General features: G+C 42.4%; 1 protein-coding gene across 1 annotated transcript in view; it reads right to left on the bottom strand.

The window, feature by feature from the left end:
• Window positions 1-342: 342 nt before the first annotated feature.
• ncana (neurocan a) overlaps window positions 343-22784 on the bottom strand; it is a 106273-nt gene continuing 83831 nt past the window's right edge. The window contains exons 10-15 of the mRNA XM_072668553.1: window positions 14513-14626; window positions 10605-10763; window positions 9127-9209; window positions 8194-8338; window positions 5582-5764; window positions 343-5171 (exon numbers count right to left, since the gene is read on the bottom strand). Of these exons, the coding sequence (XP_072524654.1) occupies window positions 5074-5171; window positions 5582-5764; window positions 8194-8338; window positions 9127-9209; window positions 10605-10763; window positions 14513-14626 (782 nt within the window). The 3' untranslated portion in view covers window positions 343-5073. The remainder of the gene's footprint in view (window positions 5172-5581; window positions 5765-8193; window positions 8339-9126; window positions 9210-10604; window positions 10764-14512; window positions 14627-22784) is intronic.

Raw genomic sequence — 22784 nt, 5'->3', positions numbered from 1 at the left:
AAATCTGGCAAATAAAGTAAACAAGGCCACGTTTCCATCAGCTCTGCAGGAGAATCAAGCTCTCTATGTCACTTTCAGACAAGAACTTCTGGGAAATAAGGACTGAGCAGATCATCTTTGAGGTTGAGCAGCTTCCCGTTGACCTATCACCTCTAAAATCACGCACAGGAGCATCATTTCAACATCGATTTAACAAGCAAATGTTCATTCATGTCTTTCTGTTGTTAACTGGGAGTGCAGGTGTATTTTTGTAGGTAATATTTCAGTATTAATTTTAGTATTTGAGTGTTTTATCACAGTAGGCTGTAATCAGCGCGGTTAAGAAGACCTCAGAGACAGTGGTAGTACTGATCCACACCAGTTTTATTGTTGGTCTGTTTCCAGCTTAATAAAGAACACATCAACGAGAAGTCATAATAACACCGAAAAGAAGACACATTAACATCTCACAGACCAAATCCATCACACACCCTAGCCACACATGCTGTAACCCACTCTCTCATCAGCTGACACTGCAGAAGCCCCAGCTTTCTGATAGAAGGACCCCCAGATAGCTGAGGTCTACTAAAACAAACAGTTTGCAGCAAATCTATCACAACCTTGGGGGATTCCACTGATGTTTCAGTGTTTCTGTTTAAGTTAGGGGTTGAGATGTAAGCAAATGAATGAATTTAAAAAAATGATTTCAGGCCCAAACATTACTTCAAAACTCATTATAATAATCATAAACCAGTGGCTACCAATGTGCGTATTCATAACCAGTTCATCCAGAATGGGGATGAACACCAAAGCAAACCAGTCTGAATGACTTTGCTACATCTTAACCATTAAATTATGCCAAAATAATAATAAAAAAATCAGTCCCCTTCAGCTTCAGCAACACTGTAAAAGCCTTGTTGTGGTGATGTTTGAGGTTGGGGCTTGGCTTCTTCTCAAGGTTGGGTTGGTTTGTAATGACACCAGGATTTTTGAGGAGGTACAAAGGCTAAAGCAGAATAAGAGCTCAGAGAATGGTGAAGTGGTGAAGTCCACGGCATGTGCAAACAAACAGTCAATGGGTGGAGTACATGCTTCCTTAGCAGTAGAGAAAAAAAATGCAGGGCAGGACAGAACCTGAATTGTCCATCTGTACTGTAAGGAAAAGAGCATCATGGACTGGTAGAGGTTCTCCCTGATTACATGCCCATGTGGGGCCTGTATGGGTAGCCCAACTGGAAACCAGTAAGTTTTGTCCATGTTGTTTTCCATGTTGGACCCACATATGGAAGCCCACCGGGGTCAATGATGGAACCAAATGAGCCCCATTTACACCCAGGCCCGATGTGAGATCAGGGTAGGCTGTAACAATGGGACCCAGTAACAACATATACCTACAAACAAACCCACTCAAAGCCCATGACGTCCTGGAACCCACCTGGAACCCACCTAGCATACATTCCACCCATGTGAGCCCCACATGAGCATGTTGGCTGGGATATCACATGTTCAGGGATATTTGAGTTGGTCTGAGTTTGTCTAACATTATGTCTAATTAAGAATCCATGTTATAAATAAACACGAGTGAAAAAGAATGCATGTAAAAACGACAGTAAGGAACTATTAGAGGAGAAGCTGGATGTTTACAGCTTGTGTAGATCTCTAGAGCAGAGGTGGGTAGATGGGTTCTTTTAAAAATCAACTGAATTGTATTTATAAGGCCGTTAAGTAAAATCAGCTTCATTTTAAATGTTCATATTAAGCGTCTGATTCCTTACTGGGGGGTTTATTTAATTCAGCTGCTTTGGTTTGGTTTGTTTGGAGGTCTAAGAAAATTCTTAGAGGTACTAAGAACCATGTTCAGCTTAAGGATGGTACTCTACCCAGCCCTACAGAAAGAACAGTGACTGTAGGCCAACACTAATATGGTGCGGATCTGAACTGAGTAAAGTTTGAGCTTTTTTACACCTGGCAGAACATGTGTTTTTGGTGATCGGATCACGTTTGTATTTCACCTGTCTGAATGAGAGCCAGGTGTGAACAACCCCAAGACACATCGAGATCGGATTATGATCGGATCACTCAAACCACATTCAGAGGTGGTCAGGGCTGGACCTCGTCCACATTTACAAGTGTAAACGGAAAGCATTTCTGTGATTGAATTTCGTCAAACTAGCAAAAATCATTAAAAAATATATATTAATATGTGTAATTATGACTGTGGATGCTGTTATTGTGAAAACCATCTCCTGTTCCACAGCATTGTAGAACCTCCACCACTCCTCTGTTCCCAGTCTCCTGGAGCAGGACAGTTTTGGTGAGAAACCGGTGTTTACAGAGAGTAAAACAGAAGTGATGTACATGTCTGTGTGTTTTTTATGCAAGGAAGTTAAATCCGATCTCATCTGATCACACTGGAGGTGCATTTTAATGCGAAGTGTAAACAGAATCCGGTCAGAGTAGATCCAGATACTGTCCAGATACAAAACGCATGTTAATGGCAGGTGTTAACAGCCCCCTTGTTTTTCTGTCTAGAAAAAGGGGTGAACGGCGCTACAGAAAACACTCTGCATCCACTCTGCAAGCCGGAGCAATTAGTACATGTTCCCAAATCTGACAGTAAGGCTGTGCCTTAACGAACACTCTGCAGACAGAAAGCTCCTGATGGGTGGGTAAACTCAGATGCCTCTATGTGCACATATATATGGTATAAGCTGCTCTGAGTGTCTGTGATTTAAGGCAGCTCTGGATGTGGCCTACATTAATTCATACTGGGACGGGTAAAAAAAAGGGTGTCAAAGAAATATCTCTTAATTGGCTGCTTGATGTATGAAACGGTCTTTGGGGGGAGGGGGGGATTCAAGGTATATTTGTGTGAGGTATGATGAGAGGACACAAACTGAGACATGATTCTTAACAGGGAAAGCACAAAATCCGGAAGATTGGAGGGGAACGCTGGGCTGGAAGGGCCCATTTTAAGAAAATACCCAACTCTCTAAACTTTTTAAAAGAAAAAAATTATGTCGTATGCAAACACTGTTACGTTCCAAACCAGTCCGTACCTCCCAGACAAAATATACAGAAGTCCAGATGTGGTGATTAATCTACAAACAATTACTTTTTTCTTGTTTTTGTTCTTTTTAAATGAATCATTTTTGTGATGTCATGAAAACACAGCACGTCCACCTATTCAGTTAACCGCAGTTTGGTCCCGCCCATTTACGACTGTTTTTCAAATGAGGCACAATACAAAATAGCCAATAGCCAATCAAACTAGAGGTCATTTACATATTTCAGTCTTAAAGGCACAGTGACAAAAACAGACTGTTTTGGGGAAATTCCTGGGGATGAATAGAGGAGATTCATGTAAATATGGCTAACATATGATTTCGGTACAGAAATCCACACAGACTTTGCAAGTGGAGCTCAGGGAAGAAGAATGTAGAATATGGGCCCTGGTAAAGCAACCAGTGCTACAGTAATATGCTTTCAGCTGTTAATTTCAGAGTGGGGCCGTGGTGTCATTTCAGGTTGTCTGATTGGGATATAAGGGGGTAACTCTGATTACTGTTTGTAAAAACAGACATTAAGACTCTTTAACTGTAGGGCTGAATGGTTCTGAGACCGGACAGTAACTGGACTATTAGCATTTCCACACGGACATGCTTTTGCATGAAACACTTACAAAGTAATGCTGCATTCAAGTGACTTTTTTTGGAGGGAGAGCAGAAATCAAATTGTGCTTTCTGAGGCTGTTTGCATGTTAGCCACGTTCAGGCGCAGTTGTTTTGTACATCCTGGACATATTTAGACTGATTTAAGCAGCACGAACAATGGAAAACAAACCAATTTCAGAAATCTGCATCAGAAGAGGGTACGGCGTGATTTGGCCGCAAGAGCCTTTTGGCTCCTGCACTTTTCCACATGAGCAGTATGAACTCATATACATGTGCACTGCCAACCAAACAGACAAGAAGTACTTTGCGATTAACACTTTCATTAATGAACCAAAATATGAATTAACAGAATTTGCAACCAAATATGACATCAGTTACACTATGCTAATCAGACATTCAGTAAGATTAAAATTTTAATCAACACTGTTTTAATTAACGCTGAGATTATAATGAAGAGTGCTAAACAGTGTCAACGAGCCATGATAAAAACTCGGCTTATTAAAACTGCTTTCTTTACGCCTTTTTTATTTTTTTGTTTTTGTTTTTTAACACTTTACAGCTATCTAACACTCCCAATTGGCTCTCATGTCTCTGAGAGAGTAAAAATGAAACACCTAAACACCTTGAATAATGGTTAACCCAATGCATGTAAGTGTAAGAAATGGTTTGCACCTCAAAAACATTCTGTTTTGAGATACAGTTTGCTCATGAAAGCAACCATACTCTACCATTGGTTTTTGTTTTTAAAATGATGGGTTAAAAAAAACTAAAATTCTATTCAGTGTGCCATAAAAAGGGCTGTTATTCCTCAGAATATAAGCAGGCATCATTAAGAGGGGGCAGTATTTTTGGAGTTTGGGCCACATTCGTTAAAGCGTTATTGCACTACAAAGAGAATATACATAACTGTAACCAAATACAAACTCTGCAAGACCTAGGAGAACATTCTGCCACTACAACGAAAATCAATACAAACGTCCTACGAAGGGCAAACCGACTGGGGTGGTCAGAGCCACGCAAACCAGCTTCAAACACACAGGTAAATTGATCGGTCAATCAGCAGAACCTGCCCTGCAATCAAACCGTCACTTGACAACTTTAATTATGTTAACATCAACTCTGAATGTGTTAAACTAAGTCGTACATTAGTGGCAACGTTAGAAGAGTCAGTGCTTCCCCATCAGGGAAAGGGAAATCAACGTCGTAACTAAATCCAAGAGGAAGAGGAAGAGAGAAAGGACGAGTCGAAACACAATTCGTGAAAGAAAAGGAACCTCTAAAAAGAGAAAAGAGTGAGCAGGGAAAAAAGACATGATCTTTTCTGTCCTTGGAGGCCCTTTCGCTCTCCTCTGCGCCTCAGGGCTCGAAGCAAAGGAAGGGACGTCACACAGGGATCCGCAGGCGGTGGTGATAGGCGGCTCTAGTCCCGCCCCCTGTGGCCAGCCCCGTGTCTCCTGTGTCGTCGGTGCTCATGGCGGGATCTGTGGTGTTGCCGACGGTAGCGGTGAGACCTCCGTGCTGAGGATTAAAGCAAAGATGGAGCTCATCAGCATCAAATCAGCCACCACAGAAATGCAGCAATCAACTAACGTACAAAAGAGTACGGACAGTGTAACGCATCTAGTCTGTGTTTAATACCCATGACACTGCACTCCTAGTGGTGCTACAAAGGGTTCTTTAAGTGAGGCCATAGAAGAACCATTCTTGCACTTGACACTAGGAGCGTAAGATACATGCAAAGCCAGCCGGACTGCTGCCGATGCGCAGTTCAGAGGAAAGTGTCGGGTCCCCAGTTTCACCACAACAGCTTACAGACGCCTCTGCTGGCCAACATCACTTAAAAGTGATGATGGGAGAGAGCGCCATCTACCCACCCAGAGACTACACAGCAGGTCTGAGAAGGTCTATGACTCAACAGCTTTACTCACACTTGGTGCAGACAATCTTGGGCCTTTCCCAGGTTCCGTTGGGCCGGCAGCGGGCAGTGGGAATGTGTCTCTGGAAAAACCCGTCAGCGCACTGGTAACGCACCACAGAGTGGATGTCATAGTGGGACCGCCTGCGACCCACCAGGTATGCGTTCTCCACAGCAGGAGGAGTTCCACACATCACTAATGCAGCAGGAATGGACAGAAGAATGGTACACAATGAGTACAGGAGGGATACGGAGGTACATTGGATAAATCAGTGTCCTGTGGTTGCAAGTAAATGTCAGTGGTGTCAGAGATTATAGCCAGAATTGCCCGCTGTGCTTCTGAAGTGACCTTAACAGGTTAAATCACAACAGTCCTGCACTGTCTCTATTTGTAGACAATTAAAAATAGCTATTTTATGTTACTGTGGTTATAAATCCTTAACTAGGAATACACACACACTCAGGAGACACAGTCGCCAGAGAAGTAGACTAATCACACACACAAACACAAAGACCTCAGGGACAGTGGCCCACTGTTACGCGCCAGTGGCAGGAGACCCGGGCCTGTATATCCATCCTCCTGTCCAGCTCCAGCTGTGATAACTAAAGTTTAACAGCTCCTCCACTAAAGCCTTCAACTCCCCCCTCCTCTCTTCATATTGGAGGCTGCAGGCCGGACTGTAAATCCAGCCCTATTCTCAGGAGCACGGGAGGTCACAGAGACAGAGAGAGCGAATAAGTCTAGGATCCGCCACAAAAAAAAAAAAAAACGTAGTGGGACTGGAGTGTAAGGCTTAAAGGTGAGATTGACAGCCCCTGAGCCCCTCAAGGGGTGAGTGAATGCTCCCTCAGAGACATGGTTAAGACTGAGGCTGCCTTGTGCTGGAGCCTCAATGAGGGAGGAGAAGAAAGTGTGCATATCTGCTAGTGAAGACAGTGAGGCTGTGTACGCTACAGCTCCCTGAGCCACTGTTTTAATGGCATAGCTCTGAACGGGGCAGCTGGGTCTGTGGAGCCGAGCTTTAAAGAGACCTGGAAGCTCTGAATATAGCCTGAGAAAACCCAAACCCAAAAAGAAATAATGCCCAAACCCCAGTCAAAGCTGCCCACCACCTCAGTAAACTCAATAAACTCAAAATACTGAATGATAGTGCCTGTTAAAGTTCCCTACAGCAACAACAGCAGCCTTCAGACTTCAAATAAACAAAGTGGAAAAGGAATAGCCTGTTTATCAGCTATTCAAAATTAATGTTGCTTTGAAGTGGTCTCAGAAAAAAGGGTTTCTCACCAGGATGCACCCCATGACCACCCTTTGAAGTTGGCTTAAGAAGACAGGTGCATTCGAAGTTTAGAACACGGGACAAAACGGTCACATCTATTTTACTTATGGACGAGGAAGGATGCCAATAGTCTGTAAACGTCTGTAAAAGGCCAAAATATATGTCTTCAGATGTTTTGTGGGGTCCGTGCCTCGAATGGTCATATTGTGGTGGTATATATATATATATTCAGTGTGTGTTGAACATGGAATCTAGCTCAATGAGTAGGTAAGTAATGTGACTGTGGAACATTTGTACATCACACTAGTACTTTTTGTAATGTTGTGACAGTTATAGCTCTGGTACACAGGCAGCGGCAAGTGGCCCATCTATGTGATATTTTCAGGAAGGCTCACAATTCCTACTGGCACCCCAGTTGGCTAACAGTCTCCTTAATATTTAGGCTCTCCAACCAAGGTTCTCTCTGCCTACTGGCAGCAACAGCCTTGCTTTTTAGAGTGTACTTCTCCAAATCAGTCCCACCTGCCCTTAATCAGGCATAAGAGCCCTTGCATGTGGAATGGGGCTCTGGCGGCAGCCCTGCCTCCTAGTTGCCACATTGCATAACCTTAATGTGATGCCTTGTTTTAATGCAGTCCTCTCAGACCTGGCCGCCAACAACACAGGTGACTCCAGTGGGCCAGACTAAAGATGGTTTCAAGCTATTAAAGTAGGGAGGACAAATAAAGCAGGGGTAATAGCCACTAAAGATGGGAGACGGCCTTAGAGGAAACTGAGCGTGAAATCTGAACATGACTCCAACAAATACTTTAAACTGTTAACAGAACCTTTGATTGTTTTTTTGCAGTACTATTCTGTTGGGTCCCTTTGAGAACTGAGCTGTGTGCCATAACATACAAAAGAAACCTACAGTAGGCTGCGATCGCCACTGACTGACAGTCGAAATGAAATTGAGATTTACATGAAGTTAATGAAGAGTGAGGTTCAATAAGGACCATGGAAAATGTTCTAGCCAACCTAGGTCTAGGTCTACCCAGTTGTCATGATGGCAGCACCTTTTTTGTTTGCTGGCCCGAAAGCCACTCATAACTAAAATCAGCCACCATTCAGAAGGACACGTGTGCTTGCCTTGATGTAACTGCAAAATCATTGGACAGGCAGTCAAGAAGCTGGTGAAGATGTCACATGTAGCGAACAAGAAAGGTCCAGACTGAATACACTGTTCCAAATAAGCCCTTTCCTACCCGGAGGAACTTTGCAGAAGAAACTAGTTCAGCATCATTAGACGCTAGTGGTCAGTGCTACTTGCAGAAGTTGGACTTTGAAAGCAGTTCCTCATCCTCACCTGTGCCCTTCTTGCAGATGTAGGGCAAGTTGTAGTTACAGGGCACGTCGTTCCACTTGCCGTCCTCTCGAGAGATCATGACCGCGCAGTCCTCCCCGCCTGCAAAGAAGTTGTCCGGCTGGTTCTCCCTCCAGTTCTCATAGACCTGTAGCGGCAGAGAGAAACTGTATTTTCTGGACGGTGCAGCCCTTAACCCTGCTAACGTAACCCCTTAGACCCTATCATACATAATCATAAAAAGTTTCACAGGCCCTAAAATAGAACCCTGTGGGACTCCCCATAATTCACAATACTATTAGAACCAATACCTGATTAATAAACCTTTACTTGTATGCTCAAAACATTTATATTTTACTGCTTACTGATTTAGACTGTACAGACTTTAAAGGGACTATATGGCACTAGGTGGAACAGGGTTAGGCGGCATCCAATGTCCAATGTCCATACCGTGATACAGTCCCAAAGTAATACCGCGGTATACAGTATTACCAGAAGGCTGTGTCTAATACAGTTAAACTGCTCTAAATCAGGAGAGAGAAGCTGGTTAGCATTAGACGTTAGCAGAATAAGTCTGCTCACCAGAGAACAAAGTCTGGCTGCCTGAAAGCCCACTTAAAAACATTTACGAGAATGTCTAGAGGGACTGGTAAACCAGTTTCACAGGCCCTAAAATAGAACCCTGTGGGACAAGATATATATGCTAAGCTAAACAGCTGCCAAATAATTCACAATACTTTCTGTATTAGAATTAATAACTGATTAATACTAGTAGACTTTAAGTGATTTAAGGAGATGAGTCAAGTGTTGTGTTTTGTCTGGGGTTTGAATGGTCAGAATGACGTTTTTGTTAGTTACCTTTTACATAGATCAGGAGGGCTGAAGGGTTGTGTGTGTGTGTTTGTGAGTGTGTTCGATCTTTGGGCCAGCACTCACCAAGTCCATGTTGTCAGTCCACTGGAAGTCTTCTTCGACTGTTCTGTCATTCAGCCCGATCCACACATTCTCATGGCCAAGACCTGACAGATGGAGAATGATGTTTCAGTGGTGCACAGAGCTTCCTATGACGCACTGCCATGGGCATCAAGCCACATGACTCTTTGATAAATGCTGACCAAAACCAACAATCTGTAACTGAATCTGAAAGTGAGCTAAGTTTAAAGCTTGTAGAAAGTTTCTGTGGAGCATCTGTAATAGAGAGAGTCTGTACTTGTAAATGATGCATTTCATTTAAACTAGAGATGTAATGGTACATGCACACATACCGAACTGTCACGGTACGGACGTCACAGTTAAATTATATATATATATATATATATATATATATATATATAAAATATAAACATGATATGTCAATGACATTCAGACTTTATTTCAACTCATAAAATCATGGTGGATCAGACAAGGACGGTGAGCTGGCAATGTTTGGACAGGTGTAGGTTACACATCCAACATGCTAACCTTTATATTCTTAAAGGGGCGCTATAGGACACTAGGTGGAATAGGGGTGGACGTATCTCATTTTTCATATCGTTGTACCTTCTTGAAATAATACTGAGGTGTAGGGTATTACCAAAACGTTTTCCCATGGTTTTGGATCTGTAGCCCACTCGCTAAGCAAGCCTTTGCTTAACTAGCTCAGCTAGAGCTCCACTGAGTATCAGACAGCCCATTGCTGACTAACTGCTGAGCTACCAACACAAGTGTGACTGAGAGGGTGAAGTCGAGAGACTGGTGTTGGGAGTAACAGACCTCTAGCCAGGTCTTTAGGCTTAGATTAGTTAGCTAGCAGGCTAAACACCACTTTGCAGACAGTGTTCCAGTTAACCGAGGCTCAAATTACACATGTTTAGAGGACAAAGCCTCATATCTGAGAGCAATAAGTCGAGTGAATGGTCTTAGGAGTGATTTCAACTGTTTTCAGGCAGATTTAGTAGACTGGTTCATCCTTGTCCTGTTTTTCAGTCTAACTTAGTGTTCCTAAACCTGCAACTATGGTGGCCTTGGTTTTTCAGTAATCAGTAAGCCTTATTTTGAGATATCGTCAACATTTTTAAACACCACGGTATATGGTATTTCTGTTAAACTGTACAAAACCAAGGTAGATAAAACTGTAACTTGCACAGCGTTTGTTTTCACACATACACAGAAATCTAGATTAGTTTTTTTGTTGTTTTTTTCACTTCATTTTTTCTTTTGTGACCAAATTCAATCCATTTTGTGATTCAGGAAATGTTAATACGGATATATTCTTTTGGAAACTAAATACGGAAAGTTCAACAGCGATATTTTCCAATTAGAGGCGACATCTGCCCACAAACACATGGAGATGTGTAATCCTCAGTGCACTTTAGGAGCTTCACAATTACTGTGAAGGAAACTGCTGTTGATCTGATCAGCAGTGTGAGACGCACCGTTGAGAAAATCTTGCTCCATGGTAGAGGTGATGCTGGTAAGGTGCCCGCTGTGCTCCCTGCAGTCCTTCTCAGCATCCTCCCATGTGTGCCGGCGGGGGAAGAGCTTATAGCAGTGACCGTGAAACTTCTTCCAGCCATGCTCACAGCCTTCAGTGTCTGAAGAGAGGACAGAGAGAGTTGACTGTTACCAATTTACGTCTATCTACCTTGTAGCTACACATGAACTCACATTTCTTACTACTGCATCTCAGTTTCATCAACCATACATAAACTCAAAAACACTCCCCCTCAATTTGTGCTACCGATCACAAAGTGGTGTAATTCCACAGCTCTAGACCGGCCCAGTCTAACAGTCTAACTGCTGTTAATCAAGTGTGAGAAGATAATCAGTTTAAATCCCAGTAAGGGCCGTCTGAGGACGTCATGTGATTAGGTAGGAATAAACAGTAAACACCAATGTTTTTGAAGCTCAACTCAATATATATTGTTGATCAACTCAGATAAAGAAGTTCAATTCTTTAAAAAAGAAAGAAAGAAGAAAATGTGATTTAGAACTTTTGACTAAACTATGTTGAGTAATTAAAAAAACAATCACTTTAGCATTTTATGTGCATTTGTACAGTGCATTAATGTTTAGGGTAGAGAAGGGCTAACAGACAAGTTTTGAGTTATGGTACATAAACTGCCCCAATATGGTCGACGTTTCTAATGAACTGGCCACTCAGCATACAATTCAGCAGAATGTGTTCTCAGAGATTTGAAAACATCTTTCCCTTCCAAGCAATATATCAACACATGAACGTGCTGACATTGATCAGTTGTGCAACCAGGCTAACCCGATTTGCATTGATAAAAATGTTGTCGCTAACCTCACGTAATCAATTCCTACCCTAGGAGAGCTTACATTGTGCTGAAATGTTTATTTGAGCAGAATTTATTGTGTGTATGTGTACAATTGTGTGTGTGTGTGTGTGTGTGTGTGTGTGCATGAGGGATATGCCAGTGCTGTCAAACTGTAACCCTGGCAGCTGGTCTTTGGTTCACACCAGATGAGTGCAATGAGGGAGCTGCTATTAGGAGAGCGGAGGGTGCTAATTAAGACCCCATCAGTATGAAGCCTTCAGAGACACATTGGGAATTCAAATGGAGTTCAAATGCATAATTTAGCCTCCCCAATCCTCAGTGCACTTCAGGAGCTTCACAATGCTAATTCACATCAGCTGACTCCCAACTTGCTAACTCTTAAGTGATTCTAATAGTCACCATTAGCTCAAAGGACATTTCTGTAATGAAAACATGCAGCAGTGTCTGAAGTGTAAAGTGATTCCGTTTTTAAGCCACTAAAAATCTATGCTGTACTTTTATTCCTACAGTACAAGTTTGAAGCTTCTCATTAGGGGAGAAAACTAATGGTGTGAAAATTTTGTGAGTGATGCCAATACCAATATTAAAGAGGAGTTACCTTTACATATTTTTTTATCTATAAACATTTTTACACATATTCTCTGTAGTAAACACTGTAGTAAAATTAAATGATCTGTCCAACAACAAACATTTTATGCTGCTAAATGAAACTTTTGGTTATGCAGTAGTGGGTGGTGAATACTGTACTTTTTGAGCTGTTTTTGAATATATATATATATATATATATGAATATATACACATTATATACAGGTGTACGCACAAGGTCTTAAGGCTGTATTATTACCCTAATATGTTGAATTCAGCAAATAAACAGTATCTGTGCATTAAACTGGAGTATGTTCTCTGTAGCGAATTTACATTTATTTTCATTTAGAAATCCAACAAAGCAGGTCTGTATGATCATATATATATAGTCGATGGTGACGGTTTCTTCACTCTTCTTCAAACAGCTTGTAGATTCTTTTGAGTTGAAGTGAAGTGGAGCTTCACGTTCTGCTGCGTTATCCATGCTCTTTCTGCTGGTGACTTTTCTCCAAGTCTGCTGGAGGTGCTGAAGGTGTTGCTTTAAAAGCCATTTAAAAGCTGGATTTAAACGAGAGGAGCCACAATCATGGATTTCATCACAGGCTGCACTACTACAGATGGTTTGAAGGGTCAACGGAAATACATGTGTTAAAGGTGCCAAAGTGTGCTGTTAGCAAGCTGCAGAGATTGTAGCTGGATTAGCTTTTAGTCTTGCCACTACTCTCCTGCCCAGGTTTGGCTTTCTCGAGTCTTAATGGTGACAAAATAAGCCGATACTTTCGCTTCTGTCGGGTGTTTAGCTCCAATTTGGTGCAGCTGAGGTAACCCAGATAGTTTTTGAGGGTGCATCGGCTAGTGTTAGCTTTTAACTTAGCACGAATCCCTCTTTGCTTCCCCTCAACTTTAGCTTCCAGCTGCCCTTCTGTGTACACCGGCACAGGAAAAGCCACCGTTTTGAGGCCAGGTTCCCATAGCAACCTGCATTCTCATAATTAGCAGAGTCTGGAGGTGAGGAGCTGCCCTCCAGCATCAACAACACCATATTCTCCTGAAAGCAATGTTGCGTTTTATTTTTTGCTCCTCCAGCTTTGACCAGAGCTTTCACATTATGTTGATTTTCTGGGTGTAAATATAACAAGTCAAGACTGTTACGTAACAGTTTTGGGGTTTTGGAATTGGCCAGTTTTCCAGCTCTGTTTTGGTGTTCTCTTTTGGTTCTGCTGGATATTTAAAGAAACACCAGTGGAACAAGTGTTTGAGGTTCCCACTTTATCAGTTCCATGTCCTGCTCTCTCATTATACTAAGATTAATACAGCTTTCCATTCTATGGCACCTTTAAAGTCATACAACTCTCTCTCTGACTCTCACGGCCTCATGAAAACCATACATTCTCTCAGGTGTGTCCAAACGGTTCCTGTAGGCTAGCACACAGACCAAACCTTGTGACCACTATAACTCCCTTTATCACACTAACAGCAGTTTATTAACATCGTAAAGTGTAATATTCTAGGACACTGTCCTTGTATCTGGTCCTCAAATCACCAAAGAACTCTCACTGACTCATATGTCCTCAGCATCTCCATTACATCATCTTCATGCGCTTTGTCCCTGTGTTGCGCTAGCTGCATTATTAGAATACATAAATCATCATTAGCGCGTGTGCTCGTATTTGTGTGTGTGTGCGTGGACTCGGAGGAGGACAGGCTGGATTGTGGCAGGAGTGTAAAACTGTTGAGATTAATGGCAGCGTGGGCCGCGGGGAGCGGAGATGAATGTCACGCAGGCCGAAGAGTCAGGCAGCCGTGCAACACACACGACCTGCTGAGCATTTGAAGTGAATACCGCTGCAGACGTGTTCATAATGCATAGGACACTGGACTAGAACACAGCTACGGTCATTGATGCTTTTCCAGAGCTAGGGTTTCCTCCTTGCACTCAGGAAAATCAAACTTGCGCAGTGTCTTTCTGATGGTAGATGCTAAAGAGCTACCCGTAGATCTCTATATCCCCCTCCCAGACTCATCCTCATCCACAATCGCTGGCCTCAGAGAACACTAATACGAGTGATGACCCACCAAAAGAGACCAAGTATGAGACAATTATGCTCTCTTGGACTCCAAACAATCACCAGGATGATAAGAGGCGACACTTAGACCGTTGCACCACTCACACTGTTTTATTACTACATTACATTTTAAAGCTCCGGCTACTGAGCACTTGCCCTCAACCTAAAAAAGTAAACCAGATGACACGAACAGAGATGCCCTGGGAGAGGCATTCATATTTATTTGTGTACATCTGCCATCTCACTGATGCTGCATTGGCAGTGGCTGTAATTCTAACAAGGCAAAGGCACATTATGCAAAACCAGTTGACACTGAGCATTGAGATTTGTCTCCTCTATTGAAAATGAATTCCACTGTGGCGCTAATCCTCCTGTGTTAGAATCCATTACCTTTCTCACACATGTCACCACTGTAGCTGGGCAAACACAGGCAGATGAAGGAGTCCACTTTATCAATGCAGGTGCCGCCGTTTTCACATGGGTTTGACAGGCAGTCGTCAACATCTGCAAGAAAACAGCAGTGCACGTGTCAGCATTCGCATGTTAAGACATTACATTCATTTGTTAATTAATTTAATAAAGAACAAGAAAATATACATATTTAGTTGCTCAAACATTTTTAAAAGGTCAAAAGGTGTCCCAAAACTTTTGATGGGCAGTGTAGATACATCTATCAGTCACACGCATTTGCCCTGTCCTGTTCCTTTCCTGTTCTGTCTCTGTGCTTCTCCTCTGTCTGCTTGGCATGTATACATGTGCTTTGTTTGTCTCCTCCTTTGTCTCCTCCCATGTCTCTGCCTAGTCACTAGTCCTCCGAGGTGTTCTCCCTTGTAGCCTTGCCCTGTTGTCCTGTCAGGTTGTTTGTATCTGTGTATAAGTAGGCCCTTTTTTCAGTGTTCCTTGGTGTGGTCTTGTGTGTGTGTTCCGCTGATACTGAAATTCTGATATTCTGATACTGATGTAAAAATCTGCTGACTTACATATACATATACAACTTACAAAATCCATAAACTGGGAGAGCAATAAATGCATCACAAAATAGTGATTAGGAATGTTGGTCAAATCTAAACATTTGTCCAATTCCAGGACTTGCTGATACTGATTTGACTGATATGACTGTGTATCCCTCCTGATATACTCATGCAATGCATTGGCAATACCTAATATATTCACAGGAAGCAACAATAATATCCAATATAATATGATATAAGATATAATGCACTGATAATACTTGATATATTTATATAATGTATTGATGATATCTAAAAAAATAATTGAATATTATATTGATAACTGTTGATAACATGAAGTGCATTGATAATACCTGATATACTTATATAATACCTGGTGTACTCATAATATCTCATATACTCATATTATAACTGGTGTACTCATATAATACCTCATATACTCATATAATACCTGATTTTCTTATGTAGTGCATTTATAATACCTGATATACTCATATTATACCTGGTATACTCATATAATACCCCATATATATATATAGATATACTCAATACTTTGTATATTCATGTTGTGAATTAATAATACCTGATATGCTCAAACAATACCTAGTATACTTATATAACCTCTGATATACTCATGCAGTACCTGGTATACTCAAGCTGTGCATTAACTATACCTGATATACTCTTGTATACTCATGTTGTGCATTAATAATGCCAGCTATATAATACCTGGTGTACTCATATATATAATACCTGGTTTACTCATCATCATGCATTGCTAATACCTGACATACCCAAATAATTTATTGACAATAAATCATATACTAGTATCATGTATTCATATCTGATATAGACATATAATACATTGATAATATATGATATACCTATATAATACTGAGTATACCCATTTAATGCATTGGTAATATCTGATACAGTCAAATATCACACTGCTGCGTCTTTAAGACAACGGCAGGAATAGATGCACTCTGCTCTCGTCAAGAGATTTGTAAGAAAACACACAGATGAAGACGCACGTTGTAGAAAAGAGTGCCATAGCAGGCGTCGCCGTCTTTATTGGCATTTTAGCCTTAAGATCCATTTTAATTAAACTGGTAGCTGGAGCGAACACCTGCGTTCGTCTCAGCACAGTTTGAGTAGGTAGATTAAACATTTCCCAGTATAGTTCCAAGGCAATTATGTTGGCAAAGGCGCTCTCTCCTGCATGAAAATGCAGCATAATGGACTCCTCTAAGCTCGTTTAAACTGTCCTACTGTTTTGCCTGAAGACACTTTAATTATATAGCAACCATAGTGAATGCCAACACAGACAGCGTCGCCTTTGTGGAGCACATAATGCAGAAACAGCCATTTACTTACACTTCACATGTTAGTGTCTCCTTCCTGTATGTAATCATTTGTGGAGGTGAGGTGTAATAACTGCACAGGCGCCTTGTTATGTTCTAAACATTTCATTATTAGCTGATTAAATATCCTCGGGCTATGAGGCTGGGGATTAGGGCAATAAAAAAATAATTATGGGGCTGAAGAAATAATAAAGCTGTGGAAATGAAATTGCAGCCATTAAAGGGCCCGTGTCACGGAGAACATCCGCACCTTTAGTAAATAAATGAGTCTGATGTCCCAAAAAATAAACACTGATGAAGTTTCACTCGTTTCAAAAAATGCATGGCAAGATTTCTCAACCCTAGTCCTGGAGGCACCCTGACCTGCTCATTTAGTGCTTTCCCTGCTCCCGATACACCTGACTCAACTAACCAGCTCATTCACAAGCCTTTTTCAGAATTGCAGGGGGAGTTGGGAGCAGAGAAAGCACTAAAACATGCAGGGCAGAGTGGCTCCAGAACCTGGGCTGAGAAACACTGATCACACACAAGCACACAAACATACAGACAGACAGACAGACAGACATGGCCGAACAGTAAACTGACTGTTTTAAGTCCAAAAGTGTCAAAAGTCATCAGATGTTGATTTTGTTTTGCTGTTTCTGCCGTTTTTGAGCGACAGGAAGAAAGAAGAGCTGAACTGCTTATCGCAAAGCTTCCGCCTGTAACGAAGACACGACACCGAGGGGGAAGGCAGAGGATCTCACAGTTGGGGGGATTCTCAATACAAAGTATGCCAAGTTCAGACTGGTGCACTTAGTACCTGCTGCATTAGGGACTTGGCAAGTGATAATTTAGGAATTGGAACAGCAGCATGGTGCGTAATGCATTATGGGATATTTGGCTGTGCCAAGTTAACACAAGTCACGTCTTGATGCATCCTCGATCACACAGGCGGAACAAGAACACATCTGGGAGTTTGAGTGTCTGTACTTGATGGGAACTTCTGAATGGAGCAGTACTTGGACTGCAACTGATGACGTTTCACAAGAACACAGGAACACAAGTACGGACAAGAACACAGATAGAGAATCTGCCTTGGTTTGCCATGTTAGGAAAGACGAAAAGGGAGGGGCTGCTCTGCCTCTTCGCTTATTATAAAAGTTCAGATCAGATCAAAGTTTTCAGTTTGAAATATATTAATTACATTGTCTTTGTTTCTGTTGTGGTTTTAAAATTGGTATTGAGAATTGGAGAGGTTTGGTGGTATTGGTACCAACTACCAAATAGTATCGTGACATCTCTAGTCTGAATGTGGAAATAGTTTGTTATGGTGTCATAAAAACTACAGAACTGTGCAGTGTTTAGACACCTATGATAATTATAAAGCACATTATCTCAGTAAAGCACTAATATCAGAATAAACACAGAATAGAATTCATATAAAAATTCCTGGTTTTCCATCACAACATCTCCAAAGCTCTCCTTATTAGTCTAGTAGTATTTATAGTTCTCATCCAACACCTGGTTTAGTAATTCAGTGCTTTATGATGGTAAATCAGATGAGCTACTGCTGATTTGAACTGAACACATTCATGCTGTGCTGGCTGGCGCCATCCAGGAGAAATCTAATCTGCAACCAAGCTTTGTTCTTCAAGCTAGCTCACAAAATCTCAACCACTTTCTTCAAAATGATAAGTAATAGTATTTTTATTTACCTGCATCTCTTCCTGCTAGTGTTACAAGCAAGACTCTCTGAATGTGGAAATCAATGTTTTTTTGTATAATGTACTTAGGTGCCTAAAGCCTCTTCACAGTGTTGTAAAGAAGTCGTAAAGGTGCAGTTAAAAAGGAGCCTAAAGGAATAAAGAGAGGTGGGATATGAGAATGGGCTTTGGGCACAGGCCTACTGCCACTGGTAATTGCCGTAATGCTGCAGTCTGGTCTATAGCATCAGTAGCTCATGGCAGACATTCATGAGGCCACTCAAGTCCATTGGTTTATCACAGTGCTGGTCGACAAAGTGAGCACAGCGACTTCCCAGAAACCCTGGGAGAGAGACAGATTTACAGTGTCTCTTGGGCTCCTGCCAATCACAGCCAGAAAATAGCATGGGTTCAAATTTCTGGCAAATACGCCTCGCTGGGTTCATGAGGGATGCAGTGGATTTTTTCCCCACTCCTAGATAAGAGCTCTGAAAGGGTTCTTGAGAGTGGGGCTATGCAGTTATAAATGGAACCATTTAGCACGTCTAGCTTTCCTTTCACTCTGAGGAGCTACATAAACGTAGACGTCCACATTTGACTTGGGGTACAATAATGAAGGGTTGGGTTGTGAGGCCTTACTCACTCTAAAACAAGGCTTAAAGGTTTCAACTGATTAACCAAAGCACTGTGTATATATTTACAGTGAAAATTACACAATACTACAATAATAATAATGAGTGCAGGAGACATACTGTATATAGTGATGACTCGAGACATGCTGAAATGCAACACAGTAGCGACTTTATACCCCAACTGCTAGTATGAAAGTCAACCTGATCAGGCCTGATTGGTGCTACTCCATATGCAAACAGACCTTAATGTTGCGAGAAAAAAAGCTTGTGAGAGAGGGAGTGAGTGAGAGAGCCTGTGAGAAAAAGAGCATGAGACAGAGAAAGCCTCAGAGGCGAAAGGCAAAAGAGAGCTCCTGCACGAGAGAAGGGGCAAGAGAGAAAGCATGTGAGAGAAACCCTGTGATAGTGAGAGTCTGAGAGAGCTTGTGAGAAAGCCTGCGAGAGAGCATGAGAAAGAGCCTGTGAAAGAGAGCATCTCTGACAGTGAGAGTCTGCGAGAGCTTGTGAGAGAGCCTGCAGGAGAGAGCACCTGCAGGAGAGCATGAGAGAGAGCCTGCGAGAGAGTGACAGTGAGTGTACAAGAGCTTGTAAGAGAGCCTGCACTTGCGAGAGAGCATGAGCAAGAGTCTGTGAGAGAGCAACAGAGAGATAGACACCCCTCTAGCCCACATTAGTCAGTATTATTCTATTGGCAATTCTTTTCTACTGGGACTAGACAAGCTGTGTGTGTGCATTTGCACATATGTGTCAGCAAAGGGTACAACTTGAATGTATTTATTAGAAGGGGAGTCCACAAACATTTGGACATAAAGTGTATCCTCATCTAACCCCTCTAGCCGGCGTCTGGCAGTAGGTTTGGTGCCTATAGGTTGATGTTTCTCTGCTCCAGTCAGTCTTAATCTATTGGCAGTGCTTCATTATGGCCCTTATTTCTATTGATTTGCACACCAGTGATCTCTTAACTTCCCTTATCTTCTCGCTGAAGCAGCAAGTTGTGCTACAGTCATCTGGTGTTACTGTGCTCCGCGGTGCTCCCAGGTCTAGCCAAGGCCTTGATGAATCTGCTGAAGCACCACTTTAGAAGGAGTTGGGTTGAGGAACGTGGTCCATCTCTGTCCACTGGGAAAGCGATTCTGCATCAGCTAGGCAGTGCTGTAGATTATCAGCTTCTCCTCACGTGTCTCGGGGCACTGCTATCGATTAGTTCTTGAAGCACGCTGTTCCTCTGAAACCTTCCCACCCATGCAGGAAGAGATTAGAGCAGCAGGTAAGATCTGCCTAATAGCATGCTCATCGCTGGAAGTGGCCTGTCAGACTATGTGAACAGCATAGCGAAATATTTACTGAAGGAGGCAAGGCTGTCAGGTTATATTAGAAACTGAAGACAGCCGTAATCAAATTCTTCTGGGTCTCTAGAGCTGTATACACACACCAACGCATACGCACACACACACACTAAGGTGTATACACACAGCTCCAGAACAAACACAGTCACAACACCATCCTGTCCTATATAAAGATTGGATGCATGATTCAGTGTCTCTAGGGGGCCAAGCACTGACCAGCTGTGTGCTAAACCCAGGCCAACAGTTAAAACAGCTGAAAAACAGCCCAGCTGAATTCCCCTCCACAGCTACGTCTGAGGCTGCCTCCTAAGGTCTTCTCAGAGGGGGGTATAGCCGATTTCAGGAGAAGACATGAATTTGTAATTGAGCCTTTCTAACCTGAATCCCATTATAACCAATTCCCCAAGCCTGGAAACTTCGAGGAGCTTTCATGAGCACTATTAAGAACTACTGGGGCTGGATTAGTTTACCAGGGAAAAAGTTCTCCAATGTAATGTGTAAGGGATATGAGCGGCCTACTACTATCTGTGACATGATGTAATCTGTGAAATTTCTTTGTGGAAGTTTTTCCACATGTCATTGACCTACCAAGGATGAGGCCAAACCATCATGTCAAAGTCTGGGTCATATGGTAGTTGGTCAGTCGGTTTTCGTTGGATGTGGCTGAAATGGGCAGGAATGAAGACCTGGGTGACTCTGAGAAGGGCAGAATGGTTAAGGGCATCACCAAACCTGCAAGTTCTGTGGCTTGTTGTCCGAATCATGGCGACCCATGAACCACTGCCCAAGGCTCATCGCCGGAGATCAGTCTGACTGCCCATGCTAACACCCGTCCGCCACTAGCACATACACACAATAGACACACACGCATAAACATAACAACAGCAGGTTTTCTTACTATTACCGGGAGAGCTCAGAGTTTATACAAGACCATACACTTTACAGCTAGTACTGTCAGACTGTCAAAGCTACCTACTTCCCAAGGGACGACTAATCCAGCACTAATAGGGCTTTGGAAGTGTGAGTCTGGTGGAAGCACCCACCTGAGCTCTACCATGTCTGTTCACATAGGGGGTGTGCTGTGTCAGGATTACAGCCTCACAGAGAAGCCCATCGCAGCAAAGAGCCATTTACAACCTGCTCTCTCAAAACAGCTGCTGCTTAAGGAGAACTCAATAAAGGGAAAAGATGTTGGGAAGTGCTTTTGCCTGTCCCTGGAGCACTCAAGCACAACTACATACATCAGACACACAACCGCACAACCGTGGCATGTTTCCGAATGGGCGCTGTCACGTCTGCGCAGTGAAGGAAACCAATTCAAATGAATCTTAAGACAAGCAGCTCATTAACCGTCTGTGCCAGGCTACTGCGCATATCTTTTATGCAAATTATATGGACAAAAGTATTGGGACACACCTCGTAACCATCGAATTCAGGTGATTCATTCAGTCCCATTGCCACAGGTGTAAAAAATACCAAGAACCAGGCCATGCAGTCTGACTTTACAAACACTGAAGAAAGATTGTCTAATTCTGAAGAGCTTACTGAATTCCAGCATGGCACTGTAATGCTTTAGGATGATGCCTTCATTGCAACATAGTCAGTTGGTGCAATTTCTTCTCTACTAGATCACCCACAATCAACTGTGAGTGGTATTATTGAAAAGTGGAAGCATTTAGAAACCACAGCATGTCAAATTACAGAGCAGTGTCAAGTGCTGAAGTCTCCAGCACTCTGCTGACTCAATAGAGTCAGCAGAGTTTCAAACCTGCTGTTAGAGCTGCAAAGGGGGACCATCTCCATATTAATGCTTATGAGTTTAGAATGGGAAGTCATAAAAGCTCCTGAAGGTGTCATGTGTCTCAATACTTTTGTCCATATATTATGACCACATACCTAATAGTGGAAATAACCACCCTTGGCTCAGATGACTGTATGTAGGTGATGGAGGTGTTTCTCACAGAGGTTAACTGGTACACAGTGGCATGTGGGGCACTACTGTTATGCTGCTAGGAGGCACCTTTACCTGCACTTCGGTGGCTCTAGAACATCCCACGAAGCTTGCAGATTCCGCGATGCTACCACCTTCGCCCACTGTCACAATTATATCCGAATATTATGCCCACCCCTGGTTTGGACATCCCTGAAAGGCAATTCTTTGCTTTAAGGGGAGGTAAACTGATTTGTAATGAAAGCTGCTATGCTAAGCTAAGTAACTGTTTTCTGAATTCCAGCCAGCTCAGCTTTGCTTTTAGGACTGTGTTGGGGACAAATCCTGCAGCAATGAAATGTGCATGGGCTTCAGAGGATTTATGGTATTTGGAACTGTTCACAGGTATGCGCACTTATACTATCTTAAACAAGATACACTATATGTCCAAATGTTTGTGGACACCCTGACTTCTAATGAATGCATTCAGCTACCTAGTTTAAGCTGCACCCACTGTTGACACAGATATGCCATTGCATAGACACAGCTTGTTTAGTTTCTGTAGAGAAGTATTGTCAATAGAGTAGGACTCTCTAGAGCAGATAAACATGAACCTATTGGCACCAGAGGGGCTAGAAGGCTATTAAGTCTTCCAACATTGAGCTGTAAAGCAGTGGAACTGTGTTCTCTGGAATGATGAGGCCCTATCCAATACTTTGTGGAGTTGGGGATTA

The sequence above is a fragment of the Salminus brasiliensis genome, chromosome 23 (genome assembly GCF_030463535.1).
Source record: "Salminus brasiliensis chromosome 23, fSalBra1.hap2, whole genome shotgun sequence".
NCBI classification, from domain to species: Eukaryota; Metazoa; Chordata; class Actinopteri; order Characiformes; family Bryconidae; genus Salminus; species Salminus brasiliensis.
This window is presented reverse-complemented; position numbering and strand designations above follow the sequence as displayed.